Source organism: Lepidothrix coronata, unplaced genomic scaffold (genome assembly GCF_001604755.1).
Source record: "Lepidothrix coronata isolate B3197 unplaced genomic scaffold, Lepidothrix_coronata-1.0 Scaffold15, whole genome shotgun sequence".
Taxonomy (NCBI): Eukaryota; Metazoa; Chordata; class Aves; order Passeriformes; family Pipridae; genus Lepidothrix; species Lepidothrix coronata.
The window spans coordinates 2,872,975-2,897,033 of NW_016690195.1; the positions used below are offsets into that span (position 1 = coordinate 2,872,975).

General features: G+C 40.3%; 1 protein-coding gene across 2 annotated transcripts in view; it reads left to right on the plus strand.

The window, feature by feature from the left end:
• The window catches only part of BAALC (brain and acute leukemia, cytoplasmic), a 36,472-nt gene that overhangs the window by 165 nt on the left and 12,248 nt on the right, over positions 1-24,059 (plus strand). For both annotated transcript variants that reach the window (XM_017806536.1, XM_017806535.1), the window contains exon 2: positions 18,086-18,255. In XM_017806536.1, coding sequence (XP_017662025.1) covers positions 18,086-18,255 — 170 coding nt within the window. The remainder of the gene's footprint in view (positions 1-18,085; positions 18,256-24,059) is intronic.

The window sequence follows — 24,059 nt, forward strand, 5'->3', positions numbered from 1 at the left end:
TGAGTGCGGGCGGCGCAGGGGGTCCGCGGGATGGGGAGCGGCCGTGACACACATTGTATACACCTCACACACACGTGTGCGTGCACGGAGCTGTGTGTGTGCACCCCCTTTTTCTGCTGCGAGGGGAACATATTCCGCTCCCGCCGAGAAATGCGCTAAAGCCGCGGAGCGCTCGGAGCGCCTGCCCTGCCCGGCCGGGAGCGGGCACTGCGCTAACAGAGCTGCTCAGGGTCCAGAGACCCGCTCGCGGCCGTGCTCGGCTACGAGCGAAGGAATTAAACGCCTGCAGCTGTGGGACAACGTCACCAGAAGGGAAGAGAACTTGGTCTTGGAGGGTCTTGCTGTGGAATACGTGGCTTTTTCTTCTGCAAAACAAATCATTTAGGAAATAGGTTTGAATTAAGGAAGAGGTGCGCAGCCTTCTTCCACACTACCTCTGATACCTTCTGGTCTGCAGAAAACTGGCCAGAGGGTGGGCTGCACAGAAGCTGACCTGCAAATTTGAATTTCCCAGATCTTGTCAGTGTGACACATCCTTAGCTGTGAACCTGAGGTATTACAGTAGAGACGGATATGGGAAAGGGAATGAGGAGCTCTGATGTGATGTGGAGTTTTAAATGTTTTAAGAATTATTATGTATTGCAGCAATATCTAGAAATCTCAGCCTAGTTCCAGAAATTCATCATGCTTCATATTGTACACAGCGTGAAAGTGGTCACTGCTCCAGGTAGATTATAATTTCCATATAAAGTAGTAAATGCCTATAGGCAGCTTCAGAGGAAAAGCAGTAGCTTTACAGACATTTATAGCAAGTGACAAAGCACCAAAAAGAAATTATGGAAGTGCAGGAGTGAAAATTCACAAAAGTGGGCATCACAGGTCATCTGGAATAGAGAGATCATGACTCTCTGCTGACCAGAATACGACAAGGAGGGAGAAGTCACAAGTGGTCTGTTTTACTCCTGAAGGCTAAAGAAAGACTTTGTAGTAATCACATGTGAAATTATGAGAATTTGAAGGTGAATGGGTCTATAAAATGCCATATTAAAGATCATATCAGGAATTTAAAGACGTTTAAGACAGTGCTGGCCAGTAAGTTCGAATGACAGGTGTCAGTCTCGTCTCCAGCCGTGAAGGCTAAACACAGTGAGTGTTACCTCTGTACCCACAATTAGTGTTATCTTAGCCATGTTTACTTTCAGTTGGTGCCTGAACATAATAAACAGAAGCCAGAAAGTCCAAGACTTGATATTGAATAGGAGGTAATAAAGAGATAGACCAGTAAGTATTCTTCCCAGAAACATGTGATAGTTGAATTTGTATTTAGAGATGAGAATACCAGCAGTAAGGAGACGAGGACAACACTCAAGTCCAACACAGATTGATTCGGGTAAGAGAAACTTTACAAGAAAGAAGAGATTAGAGGAAAGTGAATGAGGAGAGGACAGACTAGTAGGAGCAAAGGAACTGTAGGACTTAAGTAAAGGCAAGATTTACTCTTCACACAGCTCTGGTGGTGGCAGCTTAAGGAACCTGAGGAACACACACTGCTCCCAATTAGTGCCTTGAAAGTCATAAAGTACTTAACGGAAAGCTATAGTAGGGTAAGGTTTGAAGTAAGAAAGGAAAAGGAATAAGTAGAGGTACTCTAGGGAACTAGAAACAGCATGTTAAGTGAATTTACAGATGAAAGGGAGAAATTGGAGGGGCAAATGAGGTCAAGTATGAGTTTAAGACATGAAGAGGAAAACATGCCTTTATTGTGAGAACTGAAAACCACCTAAGATTGAGAGACAAAAGGGAAGAGTAAGGGAGGGCACATGAGCAGGATGGGGGTCCTGGGGAGATGGGACATGACATTGACATAAATCAAGGTAGGAAGACTCTGTAACTGGGACACAGAAAGGGAGGCAGCCAGGGAAGGGGGCACCAAAGGAGGATGGGGAAAAGAGGATGAAATTGTTTTCATTTTTCACTTGGAATATATTGGTGAAATTCTGTGAAGAGAGAAGTAAAGATAAGATGAAAGAAGTATTTTGGGAAAAGGACAAAAGCAGTAAGAGGTGGCTGTGATTGTCAACACGTTTCTTTTAAATGGAAAAAACAACAGACGCTGGAGATCAAAATGTAATGAGGAGTAAATCATTCAGGGATGAAAGAATGTAGTGTATGCAGGATTAGCAAGTGTATCAATGAGGAAAAGGTAGGAACTATCCTATCTTAGTCTGAGTAATCTCACCCCCACAAATCCCACCACAAATTTCAGCCAGTACATTTAGCTTTCTGTGCCTTCTCTCATTGGAATTGTACGTATTTCTGTGGCCAAATCTTTGTACCTTAAACAAAGACGTTTGAAAGTTAAAATATTATTCAATTAGGAAGGAAGTATTTTACCATTTCCTTTTCCATTTGCCCCATTTCAATTGATGCTTTCTTAGAATATTTGTTAACTTCCCTACTTGATTTTTTACATCCATTTTAATAAAGTTTATTGTAATCTCCCTATTTTTTTCAGGAATACTTTTAGGACAATGTTAGTTGTTATAATATAGCTAAAATAAAATAGACAGTTTTAAGTTCACAAGAAGTAACTTAGGTCACAAGAAGTCACTAACAGCCACAAATATAGATGGTTGCAACTTGTTGCAGTATGCTGCTGAGGTTTTGGTAATGATGAACAGGATAAATTGATAGAGATGAAGAGGGATAGAAAAGTACTAAATAGCTTCATGAAGCACTGCAGATGGTGAAATTGAAAGATGTCTTCTAGAAGACAAGTGTACATACTGTTCATAGGGCAAGTGGCTTCCACAGGAGAGGAAAAAGAGTCACAATGAGCCCCTACAATAGAGCCATTTCTTGTAAGAACATCCATTGCTATGAGAGCAAAGAACTTTTCACAGGATTCAGCTATTGCGTAGGCCATAGCTGGGAAAAATAATAGACCGCATTTCTGCTTAGTAACCGTTCCTTGATCCTTGCAACTCTTAGCACAAATTGCCTTCTCTTTAGAGGGTCTGATTCAGCTAAGTGGAAGTGTTAGCACAAGTAATGACTTTCTGGGGAAGTAAGAATCTGTGGGTACAGGCGAGTTCCCAGGTCAGTCACCATGGGTTACAAGCAAACCACAGGGAAAAGAGTGATTTAACAAAAACCACACAAAAACTTTCAAGTATTTTGGAACACATTTGCACAGCCTTGACATGACATATGTGTAGCCTAGTAATTTAGGATGCACGATTTCCTACAAGAAACCAGTACTGTAAAAGTGTTTTATAAACCCGTTCAAAATCAACTATAAACAAAAATTAATTTCTTTTTTTTTAAAGAAGGCTTTAAGTCATCATATTTCTATTTCTCTCCATTTTCATTGGCTAAGTTAGCTGCTGTATTCAATTATTTTTTCCTTATTAGACTTGAAGGTGCTTAGAGTGGGTAAACCAACATGTTGCTTTGTGGTCAGAGAGCCCTTACAATCAGGGTTTATCTCATAGGCTGCAAACGCCTTAGGACGGGATTTCTCCTTACTATTTTCGCACAGCAACCAGCACAGTAAGACCCCAGTCTTGGCTGGGGATTGTTACTGAAATGCAAATAAAAGTAATTAATTTTGAAATGGTGTACCAACCAAGTGAAAAATAATTCTCTTATATCAGAAATGAAAAGCTGCATAAAGCTCAGGACTCATACAGTTTCTCAACTAGTAAAACATTTGTTGAATTTTAATCATTATGTGACTCACAGTATCAGCTAAAAAAAATTTTTTTTTACGCTTTCTACTTTTCGCTATTTCTATAGAAAAGTCTTTTTTTCTTGAAGCATATTAAGGAAAAACATTATCCATGTTTGGCACAGACTCACTTCATGCATTCAGGAGAAAAACTTGCTCATGGGCGTCAGCAAACATAACTGCAGTCAGTGGACTGTGAGGAATGAAATCTGTCCAGTGAAGATGTTTGAAAAATACCTATGAAATGAAAGAATTGAGTCCTTTGTAAAATAAATAGAGAAAACAAGAGGAATACAGGAGAAATTTTATCACTGTCTAGCAATCTGGCTGGCTAACAGTTTATCTTGTATAATTGCCCTCAATATACTCGAGTGTTTATGAATAATTCTTGCTCTGTTCTCTGAGGCTAAATGACTGGCTCATGTTGCTGCTCCACTGTTTTCTGATTGCTGACAACTGTGGGAAGTTTTATGGATCAGGCCCATATTTGTAGCTAGGCTCTGATCAAGACTCAGTACGCAGAATATGGTGTTTTGGATGTAACCTTTGGTACAGAAGTTTTGGAAAATCGGGTTTCCATCCTTTGCAGCAGAGGACTGGGAGCAGCGGCAGCCGAGGGCCGGGCTGTGCGAGCACCAGTTGTCATGACAACAGGGACTGGTGCTGGCTTGGACCGCCCTGCCGTCATCCGCTCCTTCGTTTACCAGTTTACCCGGTATGCGCAAAGTTAAGAGCTCAACAGAGGTGAATAAGCATCGGTTTGTAAATTAAAAACTTGGTGCAGCAGAGGGTTTCTTGTGAATCGGACTGCAGAGAAGTATTTAATAAACAGTCTATTTTAGGTTAAGAGGGATCATTGTGTTATCATGGGTATACCAGGATCTCTTTGTGCTCATGCATTTTTTTTAATGGGTTGGTTCAAAATCTGGTAGGTTTAATAAACAACTAAAGCAGTGACTCTGATGTGATATTTCCAGGAGATGATCTTATTACTGTTTGAAATGACAGTAAAAGTGAATAAATGCAGCCTCTTCCTGGACTGCAGACATATTACAGTAATTCCCTATTCCATATTAGTCCAGATGCTGGATATAATAATATAATGCATTTGCATGGCGAGGTTTTGTAGCAGGTGGCAGGGTACAGGGTTGGCTTCTGTGAGAAGATGGTGGAAGCTTCCCCCATGTCCAGTGAAGCCCATGCCAACCATCTCCAAGACAGACCCACCACTGGCCAAGGATGAGCTCATCAGCAACAGTGGTAGCACCCCTGGGATAACATATTTAAGAAGTGATGGGGGGGAGAACCTGCAGAACAGCAGCTGGAGAGAGGAGTGAGAATACATGAGGGAAACAACTCTACAGACACCAAGGTTGGTGGAGAAGAAGGGGCAGGAGGTGTTCCAGGAACTAGAGCAAAGATTCCTCAGCAGCTCATGGTGAAAACCATGGAAGGCAGGCTGTCCCCCTGCAGCCCATGGAGGTCCACAGTGGAGCAGAGATCCACCTGCAGCCCTTGAAAAATCCCACACTGGAGCAGGTGGATGCCAAAAGGAGGCTGTCACCCCATGGCTGGAGAAGGCTCCTGGCAGGACCTGCAGACCCATGGGGAAAGGAGCCCATGATGGATCAGGTTTGCTGGCAGGACTTGTGACCCCATGGGGGAATCACACTGGAGCAGTTTGTGAAGAATTGTAGCCCATGGGGAGGACTCATATTGGAGATGTTCATGGAGAACTGTGTCCTGTGGGAGGAACCCCATGCTGGAGCAGAGGAAGAGTGCAAGGAGTCCTTCTCCCGAGGAGGAAGGGTTGGAATAGACAACATGTGATAAACTGACCACAACCCCCATTCCCTATCCCCCAGCACCGCTGGTGGGAGCAGGTAGAGAAATAGAGAGTGAAGCTGAGCCCAGGACGAAGGGAGGGGTGGGGGAAAGGTGTTTTAAGGTTTAGGGGTTTATATTTTCTCATTATCCTACTCTGATTTTGATGGGCAGTAAATTAAATTAATTTTCTCGAGTAGATTCTGTTTTGCCCATGATAGTAATTGCTGAGTGATCTCTTCCTGTCCTTATCTCAACCCATGAGCCTTTCATTATGTTTTCTCTCCCATGTCCATCTGAGGAGTAAGGAGAGAAAGCGTTTGCATCTAATTTTTACCATCTAGCTTTCAGAAAACAGCCTTCTTTCTGAAAATGTCTCCCCTACCTTGTACATCAACTTGTTATGTGCTAACATTTATGAGGATCAATTTCTTAAACACAGAAAGCACTTCTTGAGTGGTCCTTGAGTGGGTTTGTGTAGGTGGTTCCATTTGTACAATAAGAGGAAGATGAGTGGGTTCAAAGCCCTCTGAATTTCCTGAAAGCATGATTTGGTAGGGTTATTCAAAAGGTTTCCCTCTAAGTGGTACTGACTTTTGTGTCATTCCCCACTACACCTCTGGAGGACCACAAAAACAGCAAACCTTGCTGTCAGTACTGAAGTACAAACTCAGTACCAAATGTGGAGACAAATCAAGACAACGGAAAAGCTCAGAGCCCCTGCTGCTTCAGAGGAGTTAACCATTCCCATATGCATTAGAGACTTCTAGTCAAACTTCTCACAGCATGTCTGCCGGACATGGGTGGGGAGTGTTGCAGGACAAAGGGAATTAACATTGATGCACCACCCAGCTGTATACCACTCTTAGAAATTTAAAAAAAAATTAATTTTGCCATTAAAAAAATAACAATTCTGCACTGGTCTATGGATCAGGAAATTATAAAGAGCACTGGATAGCAATAGAGGGAAATAATAGAATTAAATGTGTAATCTCTGCAATAAATGATTTTTGTCAATGCACTGACCTGAAAACACTCAACACTGACATTTCCCATTCAACACATATACTTGGGGTTTGCTCAGCATAGAGCCCAGTCAAGGATTACAGTACTGGCCTAAAACAGCATTTATTGCACCACAAACCAGCATTGATATTATTGGAAAAATTGGACTCATATGATAAATAAAAATTTGACTGTATGATAAGTATAATCTTTTGTAATGACCATATTTTTCAGACTAACCCGAGCTGTTAATTCTTCCAATGCATACATTTTAATCTTTGCTGTCACCTGAAAGTACAATACTGGCTTAATTTCACTTTTCAGTTAAAAAATATCACTGATACTTATTTGCCCCATTATTACGTACTAAGCAATCTCTCCCACCACCTCTAAAAGTATTTTTAAATTACTTTGTTTTTAATAAATATCAATTCTCATATAAAAAGCTTGCATCCATAGCAAGTGAAGTTTTAATAAAAGTGTCAAGGATAATTGAGAGATGGGAAATTTTCTTCTATCATGAACCTTCAACTTGCTATTTTGTGAGATGTATCAGACTCAATTGCTGGAACAACTTTGATCTTGTTTAATGGTAGGTGGTTATTGTCATTCAGGTATCGCCTGAATCCTCCTGACAGGTTCTGGTGCCTCAGGTGGGAGCAGCTGCCTCATACTCTTGTGACAGGAGAGGAAGCCAGGAGCTGGGCAGGGCTCTCCAGCTGCCTCTTCTTTCCCCAGCAGGCTCTCTATTGCACTTTCTGACTCAAGAATTTTCTCAAAACACTGCAAAGGCTGTGAAAAAAAAACCCCGAAACAAACTTTTCCACAAAGCCTCTTACTCTTTGCTTCATGCCCATTTAGTTAATGGCCAAAAGTCTTGCTAAACCCCCCTACAATCTAAAGCAAACCTAGTAGGATTGATCACCCACACTTTACCCCATTATAACAATTTACCCACTGATAAAATAAATTTACTAAAAACATGATGTGCATGAACACTTGAATTACATGAAAGGCTTTCCGAGCTGTCAGAAAGCAGAAAGGTGGTTGAGCATCAATAGAGATGATTTGCAGAAGAGATGACTTGGAACCATCTTTCAAAATTATTTTCCTGTGGAAAAATCTCTTCCTGCAGCACTGAAATCTTAGAGCCAGAGGGCTGTCAGTAACTATGGGAAGAGCCTGCAGCGGGAGTAGGGATGGTGAGAGAGGGAGAGTGTCTGAAAGGATTTAAGCAGGAAATCTGAGTGGTGGCTTTTGTCAGTGACAGATCCTGCCTGCAAGATGCTTAGAAGTAAATTGCTCTGCAAAATTATTGTTCTTGTGGAAAATGCTCTCTCCCCATGACCACCTCCGCCCCTTTATATGCTGATTCAGGACATTTAAAAATTCATTTTCTTTTCCTTAGGAATGAATGTACACTTTCCAGCCAGTTCTGATCCTGTATTTTTCAGTTTAGGAATGTAGAGTTCACAGCAAACTTGAATTAGCTTTAAGCAAAGACTCCTGCCAGTCTCAAAGCAGAGGTTCAATATGTTGCATACAGGAAATACAGTTCAGAGCTCAGTTTACCTCATTGCCCATTGATTAAAATTTCCAAAATTCCCACATTAAGCATAAATTGCAGTAATCCAGCACTGAAGCAATAAAAATCTCTCTTGTCTTTATCTGTAGTCAGTTATAGAAATATATTTCTTCATAGAAGCAGAAATTATATTGCCAGTTCCACTTTTTTCCTCAGGTGTTCCTGTGGTTTAAAACAGAAATAAATTGATTGCAGTTAAAAGAAATCTGGGAATGAAAGTTGGGCTTTACCTTAAATCAAAATACAGTAATAGTTAAGGCTCAGAAATGTAATGGTCGAAGCCATGCATTTATCATAAAGGTTTTTCTTTGAGCCGCACAAAGCAGCCCTCTTTTCAGGAGTATGCAGATCAGATTTCGAAGGCTGTGTGGTGAGTGTGTACATTTTTCAGCAGTAGTCTCTCATGAAACAAGTGGCTTGGTCCTTTGCTATACACAAATCAATAGTGCAATTTTATTTAGTGATGAATACATGCATAATTGCTTCCCTAGACTGTCACACTGCCTTTTCTGTTTAGGAAAAATATGAGTTAAAAGTAAAACAAACAAGTAGATGAAGGAGTGGTGTTTTACCAGTTAGCGTGGGCAACTGTAGCTATGAGGCAGGATTTTACATTTTAAGGTTTTTCCTGGATCCACTGAGCCCCTCTACATTGCTGTTTGCTTAACTGAGCCTAAAATTTTAAGCAGCTGATGAAAAAGAAGTAATGTTGACCCTCTCATTCCACATGGAAGAACATGGATTCAGGGTAGCCTGTTCGGGTGCATGTTAGAGATGCTAGAGAAAAATAATCAGCCTATTCTTTATTGACTGACTGAAATATTTTGATTACTTTTTTTTTTTACCAGTCTCCTAACAATGTATGTGGTTGTGTTTCTCTCTCTGCACATTTCATCTGAATATTGTCCTCATGTTGCAATTGTCATTCTTGTAAACTGCTAGTATTTCCTAGGTGGGCCATCTGAATTGTTTCAAGCACTTGCAGCACTAAAAGAATGAATTTCTGCCACTTGCACAATGCTGGTGCCCGCGTGTTTTCTAAGTGCTTACACTGCTTGTGGAAAAGACGGAAAAAATGTCACAGATATATCTAAAGGATTGCTGATGGCTGATGACATTAGGTTTTAATGTGGCAACTACCCTTATTTTAGGGCGAACACTAGATGTGAGTGATGACTTTTTCACATGCATACAGATACCTTGAGCCAAAGCACTTTATGATTGTAGTCATAACGTGAGCCACTTAAGTCAGCAGTATCCTTTTGTATATTCATAGACTGTAAGGCTGGAATGTCAGCTGGCCATACAGCCCACTGGTCTTTCCTCTGTTAATTTCCATATGGAGCATATTTTTGGGACATTCAAACTGAATTTACAGCTTTCCAGTGGCTGACATTTTGCCTAATCCTTTGTAAATTAGGCCACTAGTTAATCACTATTTGTTAAAATAAATGTGCAATGTATTACCTGGAACCTTTAGCTTCAATTTCCAGCAGTTGAACCTTGGTGAGCAAAACTGAAGAGTCCTTTCAGCTCAAATTTCATGTACATTTAAATGCTTTTCATAAGGATTTATGTTTAGTCTGCCTAAATATTTTTGCTGCTCCTCATTGTAATTAATTGAAATGATGCTATCTGCTTATCTTAAAATTCCATGCGTGATTAGCTGGGTAATAAGAATGATAGTAATACTTTCCATGTCTATGTTGGAAATTAGCCTGAAACATTATGAGTGATGTTTCATTATAACACATCAAAGAAGAATGAAAGACCATGTAAAGGAGAGGTAAAGGCCACGTGAACACCCAGAGCTCTAAGCCACTGTTCAGACCCATCTATAAACTGGGTGGGCACCACTGGGGGAAGGATGACTGAGAGGGGGCCAGCAGCCTACTGCTTGTTTTCCATTTCACACAGTGCTCTCCTGTGAGGGGAGCTTCTGTCTTGGCATTTTAAGGAGAGAGTCAGACAGGAACTGAGCCAAAAGCCAGCATCTTTGGAAAACAGGTCGATTGGCTGTAATTTGGACACCCATGATGTAAGGTGTTGTGTGTGGAGTGTATAATTTTTAAGGTGTATTTTTCATAGGCAGTACTGAAACATATGCCGTATATTTGCATGTACAGAAGCAGATGCCTGCACTGTCTATCCTTCTAAAATGCAGTACTATGAAAAGCACTTCAGAGGTTTGCTATTTGTGTGTTAGTTTTTCACTGTGGAGGAATGAGTGATCTGTTTCTGGAACATCATGTGGCACTGGTTAGTTGCTTAATCCATTCTGCCTCATTATTTTCCCAGGAAAAAATGTACTCAGTCTTCAATGCCTTTCAAAATGTAGCTGATCGGTATTCCACAATGTAGTGAAAATTCAGTTCTTCCATCTTGTTCCAGTTATCAAAACTTGTATCTTCATACATCAAACTCTGTTGTCTGTCTGCCATTAAGTCCTTGCCTAGCACCATGATTACAGTTCTCTTAAGTTAACCTTTCCTATCTTCCCTTCATGGTCAGACCAATTCCCTTTTATTCAGCTTCTGGAGTCTATTTGCCATGTAGAATCTTTGTCTTGAGCTTTGAAATGATCACACATTGTTAAAGAGTGTTGCAGCATGCTTTTCCTATTTGGAATAAATATAACAATTAACCTTTGTTTCACAGATGTGATTGCAACATTTTTAGATTTGCTTATAAGATAGTTGCACCATGATTCTGAATCACAATTTGAAATCAAAACATACAATATGCAAAGATTTAGCATCTGCCTGTACCTGGAAAATCAGGCCATGTAAGGTTTGCAGCCTGATAGGCTGTTTGTGCTTTAGGATGAGCTGACTTCAAATAAGCATCCCTGGAAGCAGGGAGGAAGGCACAGAGCTCCCCGCTGCCTCCCCACACCGGTGGTGTGCCTTGGCACAGCTCAGCCCTGCCTGGCTGGAGGCAGCTTCGGAGCCACCTCCAGAATTTGAGGAAGGCATTAATACGTTTGTTGTATTTTGCTTCACTGTCTAAAATTCATATAATGTTAGAGTTCAGATAAATAATTGTGGATTCTCTGAACATCTGAGCAGCAAATTTATTGCATTATTGTATTTGCTGATCCAAAACATTGTTTCTGATAACATTTCCCTGCTGCAGCAGGTTATCCCTCTGCAGATTTTCTGGATCCTTCATCCTGGCTTATAAACTCACTCTCTGCTATGCCTGAAAGTTTCTAAATTCTGTCTTATTAGGGACAGAATCTATTGCAGATTTCCTGAGCATCTGGCCTCATCGTTGAGGCTACTACTTTGGAGGAAATGACTTAAACCTGACGTTTTTTACAGCCTCCACTCATTTTTTATCAGATCCATGCTATGTGTTGTTTCTGAAGCAGGAGCACAAAGCAACCCTCAGGCCTATAGATCCACGGCTTTCCCAAAAATATATAGCAATTCAGGAAAACAGCCAGAGGGAACAGGTATTTCAGTGCTTTCTGTACTTACTGACAGTCTATAGCATTAAAGGCAAGAAACTCGGTGATGATTACAAACACATATTTCCTCTGGAAGCAACTGCATGTGATGATGACACTCTTCATTTGTCTTCACTGTGAGTTTTCTGAGAGTCCATCTTTACAGTGCAGCATCTTATTAGGCAGGCATTTTCTAAACCAGCATCTTATGTATTATGCATGAGTTAACAGTCACGATAAATAAAAAGGCTGTTGCTGAAGCAGAAAATTGAACCTCACTGGTTTGTGTTTGTAGTTGATTCCATAGATATAAACTTAGTGTACTAATCAACAGCTACCCACTTTAAACAAATGTGTGCTTGTCATTCCCTAACAGAACACATGACAGCACAGGGTCACACACAGTACTGAGTCAGATCTAGAGCATATTTGGGTAGGAATTCATGTCCAGGTTTGGTCACTGCCTGTTGCTTTAAACTCACGTGGGAGAATACCATAACAAACAAACATGGAATAGCTTTTTCCACAAAGATCTGATTTTTTTGGCTAAGATTAACTTTGTCTCCTTGCTACGAGGCTTCACACCCCTCCCAAACTTCTTGACAGCATTAACTATTGCAGCATTGCTGATTTTGTTTGTCACAGGTCATCTTGAATCTTACTGAGATGTACTCTTTTGATGAAGTCTGGGCAAGAGATCCAGGCAGACCTACCTTTATCTGTGGTTTGAGAAGTTTCCTGTGGTCTTGATATTTAAGGGCAACAAAATCACTCCCCCGAGTTCTCTTTTGTCCCTGTCTCTCTGGGCCAGCTGTCAATCCATGTCACTACTTTGTTTTTTAGACCAGTTTTACTTTCGTAAACTGAATTAATCATGTAATTTCCCCCCCTTCACATCATCTTTATTTCCACGCTAACATCAGGTTAGAAAGAGTTAAGAGTAAAAATTTCTTCTCCTCTTTTTGAGATACTGTCATTAAGAATAGTTTAAATTCTTAGTTGTAAACAGGCTGTATGAACAACCAGAGCAGCATGTATGCAATGTTTATCCTTGGTTTTGTGATCACTAGTGTTTTCCTTATAATAAAAGAAATCAGAAGAAATAAAAAATACAGATGTAATGTCTTAAATTTCCATTCCATATTTTACATTCTTTTTTTACTTCTCTATGATGAACATCCTATTTACTAAAAGGATTATTTTAAAAGCTTTCTTCCTCCCTCCCTATGTGAATGTGTGGGGTTTTTTTAGAGTTACATGATTTAAGCATTTTGAATGAACATAAGCAATTTTTCAGACTGCAATTTTGAATATGTATCTCCTAAACTACAAAATAAGGATGGTGCTGTCTGGCAGTTTATGAAAATTCATTCAAAATTTAAAAATTATTGGGAATGTAGACAAAAGAACACATGCTAGCACATGCTGAGAGGTTTCATAGAACATGCTTGGAGATGGGAATTGGTGACTCTTGCTCCTAGAAAAGTGAGGTGCAGCCTGGCAGAAGGACAGTTGAGGCAGAGAGGGAGATATTGAGAGAGAAGTTATGATATAAATACACTACAGTCATCAGAGAAAAACGGGCATTATGGACAGAATCCTCTGAATCCATTGGTGAATTTGCATCAGATTTCCAAGTGGCATTAAAGAACTGAAAGGTGCCTTTGCACAATACAGAAGAGTTTACAGCCTACAATTCTGTTATGAAAAAATCTTCTGTTCTTTACAAAATGGCCATGTTCTACCTGGCATTAATACATGACTTAATAGTGTGAAATAAAAAGAATCATTATGATATCTATGAATATTTATCTATGAATATCTATGAATATTTAATAAAGACAATTTTAGAGACTTAAGATAGGAGAAGCATTGATGTGTTCAAGCCTTCCTTCTAAAAACTAATCTTGGTGTTTGCTTGGACACACTGAATTTTTCATCACATTTACAGCAGAGAGAGTAAGAGGTTAATCTGGAAAGACTGGAAAAACTTGGTGTCCCACTGGCAGCCTGAATAGTCAATGTTAGGATAAACTATTAATTATGAGTAGCAGCAGTTCTTGGAGAGTTAATTTTATTTATAGTGTTTATATGAGCTATATAAAAATCCCAATGCCTTTGTTTTTGTGTTAGTAGTGACAATCAACATATTCTGTTCTCTTTATCGTCTTCTAGGAGTTTATATTACCTTTAATATGCCTGTTGTTCGCCACATAGAATACATATTTCAGACAAAATCATCCCAACTTTCTGATCTTCCTATTTGTATTGAGATGCCTCTGATTTTAGGTGGCTTTATGTTCATTACATTTTGACATAATAGTAAAACTGTTCTTATATGTCCTTCTTGTGAACTGTGAAACAGCTAAAACATACCCAGATATCCAGAGGGATGGATTTTTAGTTTTGGTTTGTCAAAGGTAATGGCTGGAGTTGATTATTGTGCATATCCAAATTTTCCCAAACTTTCATATTTTGGGAAGCTTGAACAAAATGCCAGTGTTTTAGTCGGGTAAAAAAAAAAACCCCAAACCCAAACTTGGGCAAATTTGGTTTTTCAAATCTATTCAAATTGTGCATGTGAAAATACACAAAACAAAACCTATTTGAACTGCCATCATTTGGTGTAAATCATCAGACGTTTTAGTGAAAGGTCATGGCTAGGCTTCACAAAGGAAGATTTGGGATTTAGTGAAAGATATTTTAGAAAAAAACTCCTTTGTATGAATCAGTTGTATCACATCCTGATCTGGATCATCAACTCTGGGACACTGTTTTTGCTGCAACACAATGGGAAGCTTTGGTGAATCCAGGCTAAATGGACTAAACAAATACCTGTCCCCGATGTAGGTGTAGCTGGAAGCAATGTGAATATACCTCTGAAGATTTAGACAGCTCAGCAAGGCAGCTCAGTGAGAAGAACGAGTGTGGCTGGATGAGTGGGGATCAGGTTTGTTTTGTTTTATTGCAGAGCTGCTTGTTTCGATTCCTGTGCTACCTCCCAAGTTGTGCCAGTCTGACTGCTTGCGTCATTCAGAGAAGAATAACTAGGGATTGATTTCAGTTTTAAAATAACCCATTTTCCCCCTGATGCTTCTCGAAAAAAGTTTGTCAAACTGCAGCCTAAAGGATTCTATTGGCCTGGTAAGAAAGGTGGGACTTGGCGCGCCTGCGCAGCCCAACAAGTTAGCATAGAGGAAGCTGGCAGCGAGCATTGCCATGGGAGGACAAGTTCTTTTAAACACATTTTGTGCTGCAAAGATGGACTTGTGAGCAACGGGGCTGCTGCAGGGGTGTTCTCCCTGCAACCATTGAGAGAGAACTCATGTACGCTTGTTATAAATAAATCTGATTACATGCAATGAAATACCTGCCGCTTGTCATCCATTCTTCTCCGTAGAGGGAACAGTTCCCCAAACACTGAGTAGCCATTCCTGATGGAAGGTTTGCCATCACATTGATGGATATTTAATAATCACCCAGAAGCCCCGGTTTTGGGAATGGATCCGTAAGAATATTCTAGCCTTGCCAGTTCGTTTGGAAATAAAATACTTGATGAGCATTGAGATGGAATCTGCGGTTTTCCCTGGCCTCAAGAGGCCCACAGACTTTTGGCAGGAGGGTGTTGTGGCAAAGAACATGACAATGAGAACATTACTGAACCCGTTCGTTTAAATCTCTACGGTGATTTAACAACTGGTGTAAACTGAAGTTCTGCAGTGAAAGACCAAAGAGTTCATCGAACCCATGCTGTGAGGATGGCATAAATATCTCAACAATTTTCTTGTTTTAGATGACACTAAGGCAAGACCCTTAGTATTGCCATCCTGCTGGCTTGTAAATTCCAGATAGTACAAAAGAAGAGAGTTAACTCTTCCATTTTTGTGTACTGTGGCAAACCCTAAATAACAATGCAAAAGTATTTGCTGTTTTAAGAACAACCATGTGTTCCTAATCCTTTCTTAACATCATCTCTAGTTTGCAATCGACATTTTGTGTTATGTATCTAGTCTATAAGAAGGTGCTCTATAAGAGCAAACCTTGTGCTCTTAACTCCACTGCTCATGCATTCTCATTGTAATTTCTGCTCAGTGCTCATACATAAAGAACAAGTCACTGAAATCTTTAAACTCTTCCCCAGTCTCTAAAGCATCTCTTTGCCAATGAAAAGAAATTTAAAATAGTTTCTTAACTTCAGAATAGCAAACATATTTCAAGATAAAATAAAAAAGCTTTTTACCTAGTATTGGTGACCACTAGGTCATCCATATAAAAATACAGTAGTGATAGTGGAAGGATCAGATACTGATACCTGGTTTATTTCTGACAAGTATTGCAAAAAAAGGTCTCACCCCTGCAATGCAGAATGCAGCAAGGATGCTCAGGCCGCATACTAAAAGAGACAAAAAATTAACCAGATATACCATTTTCAGGATCAAGATTTTCTAGCAGCCCCCCGAAATGGATTCATGCAAGAAAAATTGTTCTGTGTGAGACCAAAAGATGCAACACAGTCTGATAAATGAACAATTGTGCTTAATAACAAAATGGCTTTTCAGCCGACAGCTGTTTCACCAGACAATTTAGTCAGAGGCCAGATGGCCAAAGAGACACACAGTGGAAAGTAAATTCTAGGATGACTCCACAGAAGGATAAAACTCGTAATTCATATATGTTTGAAATGTCAAAGATTCAATTAATGGAATTAGTATGTAATGCCTAGTGCAGTTTGCCTGTTGGAAGCTGTGCTCAAGCTTGTTCTCACAGCTCCTCTGCAAGGAGAAGCAGTGGACTCCTGGCTTAGAGCTCTGACTCACACATGGCTAATTGCCTTTCCATCTCTCTCCCTGATTACTGGTTTTGTCTACAATACCAGTCTGTATCACTTTCTGCTCTGCACCAACTCATTTTTTTGTTTCTCATTTGGCACTGTGGAGTGATAGGAAGAGAGAAGACCTAAAACAGAAGTAGGTGTGGACTTTTGGGAGATGCAGGAAAGGTGAGGTTTACTCTTTTATGGAAGTTGCATCTAAACTTAGATGGGAGAATGAAATTAGATTTTATACCTAGCAGAAAAGTTTCCAAACGCTGAAATATGTTTTAAAATAAACTATAATGTAGTATTGTCAAGTTTCAGCTCAATTTTTTCTATCAAAAACTAGATGACTTAGCATTATTAGTTACCACCACTGCAAGTTAAATTGTCTTTGGAAAACTCTGACTCCATCTTCTGACTGCTCAGGGAAATGCAGTGACTAGTTTGTATTTAGACTTCTTAACTCAGAATCATAGAATGGCTTGGATCAGAAGGGACCTTAAAGATGATTTAATTTACAAAACTTTAAATATTTTCAATATCAAGGTTTTGAATATTTGGTTGAAGCTTTATTGATTTTAGTCATTGCCTTTGCTAGCTGCTACTGATGTTGCTTTCTACTGACAATGCAGCTTTTCTTACAGATTTCTGAGAAAGAATTCAGGACATTGCTTCCCTTTTAATACCCTTAACACTGTGTTTGAATTCCCACCTGATTCGTGGAAGAAGATTTTGATGATACAATGTCACTTCAAATAGCAATGATTTGTCATTGGTTTTCCAGATAATTTTTTCTCATTATTGTCTGTGACCCCTTAATTCTTTCAGGTTTGACACCTGCATTGTCAGTTAGTAAATTTGCCTTTTTTTTTTCTCTTTTAACATAAAGCTTTTAATAAATGAGCTTTGACAAAAGCTAAATTGAGAGCTCCAGTCATGCATCCCCCTTGCTCTTTGTATTTGTATTTTAGACCCAGTGTTGCAACCAGATGTTTAGTGCTCTGTACTCACCATAAATGACAACTGATTTTTGTCAATGTAATAAGATGAGAAAATTCATTTATGCTGTCCAATATCATGTTGTGCAATGCATGCATATCCACACAGCTAGAGCAGAAAGCAAATCAGTCATTTATTTGATTGCTGATAGTCAAAACAGTAAGAAATGTATTTTTGCTGAATTTCTTTTCTCAACTTCTGATGAAAAAAATGTCCAAGGCCATGAATAGAGCAACCTTCCCACCCATATTAGTCTGATTTGTCATCCTCACACCTAACCCCTTCATTTCCACCTAACCCCTTCATTTCTCAGAACTGCAACAGATTTAAGGGGAGCTTCTCCAGGTCCTAAGTTAAACTGTCGGTCATGCAAGGAGCTGTGTGTGTAGAGAAGCCAATGGAGGTCTGCAGATGACAAAAATCTGCTGATGTGCTGCACTCATTGATCGTTTTTCCGTGTTTTCTGAGCCAGTGTTTCACAGAGCAGTGGACCATAGGGAAAAGGGCAAATAATGTCAAGTGTGGGGACAAGGGTGACACAAAGAGGTGGACTGTAGTACTGCACCACACCTGGCATCACAGTCTCACAAACACGTGATAAAATAAAGGGAAAGCCAGAGCCAGTTGCAAATTTCTCCTCGGTATTAATTTCCCAATTTCATGTGTCCCTACTAGGTCTTCTGGAGGATGGGAAATTGGCTCAGACTGGTGTAACTACAGCATCAGCCCCATCTGGAACGCTGAACACTGAGAAGAGGAGTAACTGTGGTTCTCAGTGTGCCAACCCCATGGTCCACAGCATGGGAGCCACGACACAGAGGCAGAATGGCTTCAGAACCACAGAGGTAGGAGTATAATTATGTCCCCCGGGTGCTCAGCACTAGCTTCAACCAGGTCTAACTCACTTTTGTGGCAATCTTCCTTGCTGTGGTGAAACTGTGTAAGAGATAAGAGAAAATGGTGCTGGGCTGCACCACAGCCACAACATGGTTGAGCCAAGCACCTCTGACAGTGCCTGAATGGCCACAGAGTTGATATTTTATTTGCCAATCAGAGTAACACACATTGTTACAGTAAAAAAAGCCCCCACACTCATTGCTTTCCAACTCAGTCCAGCTGTGGCAGGTATTGTGCAAACTGTTTAGATTAATTATTTGAAAGGGAACAGATTTTTCTTTAATTGCTGTTCTGCCTAAACTATGTGAACTGCATAAACCCTGGTTCATTCAAAGCTGGACGTGAAACCTGAAAAAGTCAATGAGAGTCTTTTCAATAACTTCAGTAAGCTTTGGATCAGATCCTCCCCCCTCCTCTACCTCACTTATATGTCATATTTGTCGTAGAAGAGTCATCCAGTGTAACAATAATGTAGGAACACCCAAGGATTTGGGTCTATACCAAAGACCAACCTTCTCCTGTTACACCTGCCTACCTGCCTGCCTCTCCCAGGTTTCTACTTGCCCTGTTTGTGTAGCAGCTGCTGAGCTGCTGCAGATTAAAGAAATCCAAAAACTGCTTGGTTTACTGCTTCCTTGGTTTCTCATATGAGAAAGTATTAGGTAAAAATTTAGGAAAGGGAGACCTCCTTGCTTTCTGGGTCATCTGCAGATGTAGCAGATATAGTCCTTTACGTTGGCCTTGGCATTTCTCTGGTGGAATCTCAACTTCTACTTCATGTTGTTGCTTCCCCTACTTTTTCAGGGGAGTCTTCTCCTAATTGAATATCACATAATTTCACATCTAGAGGGAGTGAGACTGTCTGTACAATTTTGGAAATCACAGATTGTTCAGTCATGGGTAAATGTTTATACCCCTGTGGGAAGGTACATTGAACTGCCTTCAGGTGAGCACAAAGTTTGCTTTGATGTGTTCCCAGAGTAGAATCATAAATAACATATCTTTTGCATCTAGGGTTGCCATCCATGCATAGAACGCTCCCTGAATTTGAGTTACCAGTTCTGCTAAATCTGGCAGAGCAGTAGTTAGAGGTGTGATATTGGCTTTCCATCTCCTGCAGACAACAGTGAGCAGCCACTGACCCTTTGTCTTTTTCACCATTCCCCAGGGGATACAAATGCTTTCATTATCTGTACAATGCTGGGTGGATTGGCAGCCCACATAAGCACCATTTCTACCTTTTCTTCCAATTTTTGCTTTATCTCCTTTTCTTCCTGTAACCGTTTCTGCAGCTGCTCAATTTCCAAAGATAGTAACAATTCAGTTCCTTTCCCGCCTCCTATTTCCTCTCTCAGACCTTGTTTCTCTCTACTAAGGCTCTTCCTACCTAATTTCTCCAATAATTGTCTTTCTCTGAGCTCTGCTGAAGCAAGTAGAATCCTAAAATTATCATTCTCAGTTATAAGCTTGTTTCTTTTGGTTCCCAATATTTCTTTTATTTCCCTCTCAAAGGCCGATGATGACTTTAATATTTCATTTTCTGATTTTGAAGCAGCATATTCTGTATAGGACATTTTTGGGAAGGAAAGGACTCTTTCATTTCTTTTTGTGTGATAAGTGAGTCCCCAGTATTGCACAAATAATTGCTTTGTCTTTCTAGAATTTTCAGGCCCATTCCTTGTCTGCCTGGGAAGGAGCACATTTATACTTTTGTAACTCTTTATCCATGGCAGTCTTGCTGACTACACCAATTTTTCTGTCACATAAAAATTTAGGGAAGGGAGACCCCCTTGCTTTCTGCATTGTCTGCTGTCCAAGTCCCCATGAGACCTTCACAGATAATATTTTAGAGTAACCAATTTGGCACTGTAAGTCTGGTAAGGTAGCAGAGGCACAGTGTGGTCACAATCGCAATCCCAGATGCACAAATGGCATAAGTTGCACTGTAAGTCTGGGTGAATTCAATAAGACTCCAGATTCACAAATTGTGCAGTTTATTGATTTTGTTGTGACAGAATAAGGTCCACAAATTGCTGTTGCTAAATGCACTGGTATCAGAAAGTACCTACAATAGTATTACCATGGAAAACTTACCTGACAGGTGTCCCTAAGGGGGAGTAGAGGGTACTGCCTGTTGACCAACACAGGATACACAGGTAGAGTCTCCTCTGACCTCCCTCCCCTCTTAAGTCATATTTGTATTGTTTTCTTTGAGGGTGGTGAAAAAAAAGTTTCAGTTGATGTACTTTCATGATTAGGTGGAGTTTGAGTGACTTTAATCATACATGTAAAGCATGTACAGGTTTTACATCATTAGCATATGTAGGGAATGAAAAGTAATATGCATTTTGAAGGTCATGATGTGTAATTCAGCTTTTGGTCACCATTTAGGTAATTCCTTTGGTTTAGCTTTCATTAGCTGCATTGTTTTAAACAGAGCATGACTCCAACACCTCTACACCACCCTTTGTTTCATGCCTTTCTCAGGCATGAAACAAGTTCCCTCTGTGTCCTTGCTCCTCAGGCATGCACACTGTTTCTGGTGACTTACTGCCAATATGGGCACTCCTCCTCACTGAGCTTTATCTTTTGACGTTTCTCGACAGAAAGTGCCTCAGCACAGCACATGGTGTAACCATCACACCCTCCCCATATGAGGTGGTCCCATGTCAGGAGTCACATCACTGAGAGAGGCAAAATTAAACCCAAAGGGTCTGAGCAAATGAAAAAGGGAATTTGGATTGAACTTCGCTTTCCATTTGCTAACACACAACACATCAGTACACATATTTTTATTTTATACCTCTATTGTATTACCTCTGTATTGTTGTAGTACTAAGATATTCCCTGGTGACATGGATACTACTGTATTTTTTCACAAGATACTGCACCTCCAGATGTGCAGTTCCACAGCAGCTTGATATCTAGAGCCATGAGTTTGCTGCAAATGAAAAACACAAATGGCTGTCATAGCCACTAGCCCACAGAGAAAAATTAATTGGTGAGGTTGGATATGGTTGAACAGAACTACATAATTATTAATTCAATTTGAAAAAGACTTGGCTACAATTGAGAATTACAGTGTGTACCCTGCATACTGCTGGAGAAAATGGTTTCCCTAATTTTGTAAGTGATTGGAAAATTACTTCTGCATTGGATTTAGTAGGAAGTAGGGGCAAATTCCCACAACATATTAACAATGTGAGTGTTGACTCTGGGACTGCTCAGTGAAGTGTGGGTTCCTGCCCTGAGGCCCTATGACTTTAAAGATTTCCTCCTGCATTTTTTAGCTGAGGTACATTCAGTAACATACATCTGTACAGTTGCAGCTCAGTACAAAGAAAATTTGTGATGATAAGTAAGGCATTTACATTATTCTACATATCTAATGCAGATGCATAAGAAAGGAAGGTAAGTTGTCTAAACTTCTTGTACTCAAAATAGAAATATACGTTCCTTCAGAGAAAGTGTAGTACCTAATTTAGGCTCCAGCTCTGGTTTGCCACCATGAATCTGTTTCTCCACTGAAGGAAGCCTAGGAGGAGCAAGTTTCCAATTGGAACACTTTAAGTTTAGGTGCCTAGAGATGAGAATGTGACTACCGCCCCCCAATTCAAAATGTGCCTATTTTATTTATCTGAAGATTCACATTGACTACAATTTTTCTTTTACCTCTACGTGCTCTATAATACAATGCAATGCAGCACACAGTGCTCTCAGAGACTTGGGTTGTGCCATGAGCCTGCGAACAAGTAGGGGGTAAATGGCATTACCTCTCTGTTTCTCACTTTCTCCTGCATCAAGCTCTAAAGCAGCCTCCTGCCTTACCCCTCTGTTTTGTGACAATTTGCGTGTCAAAAGGGAAAGAGTTTGACACAGGCTGCGTCTGGTAAACTTTGGATCCTCTCATGATGATAATGTCTTAACAACTTGAAAGTAAAAGATTATGATGATGATAAGAGGAGTCCTTACACCAGTGAAGGCAATATAATTGTTGCAGTTTGTGAGCAAAGGACACAACAACCTTCAGGCTCAAACAGAGTTGAAGGTCTGTTCATTCAAAATGGTTCCCCTATTTATAGGGGGAGTGGAGAAGGTTCTGGAAAAAAGGGAGGAGCATGGGACTGACAGGAGTTACATCCAATTAGGGAGACCCAGGAGAGGAGTTACATAACATGGGGACTCTGCACTGCCGCAGATTTTAACCAATAGGAAAATAAGGAATAAACATGAGGGAGAGAACATTATGGAATTCAATAAAAACATGGGGGTACAACAGATTTGAACATATATTAACAACAATTATTAACTTCTTCTAGTCAAACAGTCTCTGTGTCAGTAATGTTGTATCGGATCAGTTCACAACATGTTTTCTTCCTCTGCAGCCTCAGTCAGGTTATCCTGTAATTGCTGTTTCCACATTCGAAACTTCCCCTCTTCGCAGTAGATATCTTCCACAATAATGGTCAGGCATGCCAAAAGCAAGAGTTTTATCCAGATTATGTCCCTGACTGATAAGCACCTGCTTTGATTTTCATTATATGTGTAGTCTTTGGAGAGTCCTTGCATGAACTGTAGCACTGAGGGAGTAGACAGTAAAAGAGCAGGTGTATTCAGGCTGCAGAAATGTGAAGTAATATACAGCAGCAAATAAACTCCAAGTGTTGCTCTGCAAATATATATGTACCTTCAACTCACGTCAGTGGGAGTTTATGAGACGTTATTCTAGCTGGCACTCCTGCCATGTAAACAATGCCTAATTTATCTGACATTCCTTACACTGACAAATAGTTTCATAGACTACTGGAAATGCAATAATCAGACCCACCTAACTCAACCCTGTGTCTCTATCAGCCCAGTTCTGAGTGCCCTTTCTGAGTGCTAGACATATCCAGTTTACTGTGCATATAGTGTGTTGCTCATGGCAACAAGCCCTCTGTTCTAGAACAAGCAGCAGTCACTAGCATTGAGGCCATGTTGCTGAGAATTCAGCTGCGCTGGGCAGGGCACGTCTCAAGGATGAAGGACCACCGCCTCCCTAAGATCTTGCTTTATGGTGAACTTGCCTCCGGCTGCTGCAAGAGAGGAGCCCCGAAGAAAAGATGCAAGGACTCCCTGAAACAACATCTCAACCTCGGCCACATTGATCACCATAACTGGTCTACTCTGGCCTCAAACCGGGAGGCCTGGAGACACATCAACTTCAACGCTGCCGTTTCCTTTGAGAAAGCACGCAGGATCACTCTCGAGGAGAAAAGACAACACAGAAAGAATCGTATCCTGCTGAATACACCACCTAAGGAGTCTTTCTGCTGTGCCTTTTGCAATCGGATATGTCTATCTTGTATTGGCCTCGTAAGTCACCAGCGTGCCTGTAACAAACGTGGATAGAGCCTTCCTAAATCTTTGTTTGCGAAGCCCAGCCATGACCATGGCAACAAGCAGATAGAAGAGGAGATGGAGAAGAATAAATTTAAATTAGGGATGCACTTGCATCCCTCAGACGGACTGACTTTTTTGAGTATTAGAAATTATCTGATGAAGCTCTGAAAGGTATATATATTGTGTTTGGGTCTTATACGCAGGCAGAAGTAAATGTTACTTTGAAACTGTATTTTCACTTAAGAAACACAAAATCAATTATAGAAAATTCTGTCTCAGGCTAGTGTCATGGTTTGAGATAGCCTCAAAATCCAATCTTCTAGTCTAAGCCCCCTCCCACATCTCAACCTAATGTGAGATGGGTTTTTCC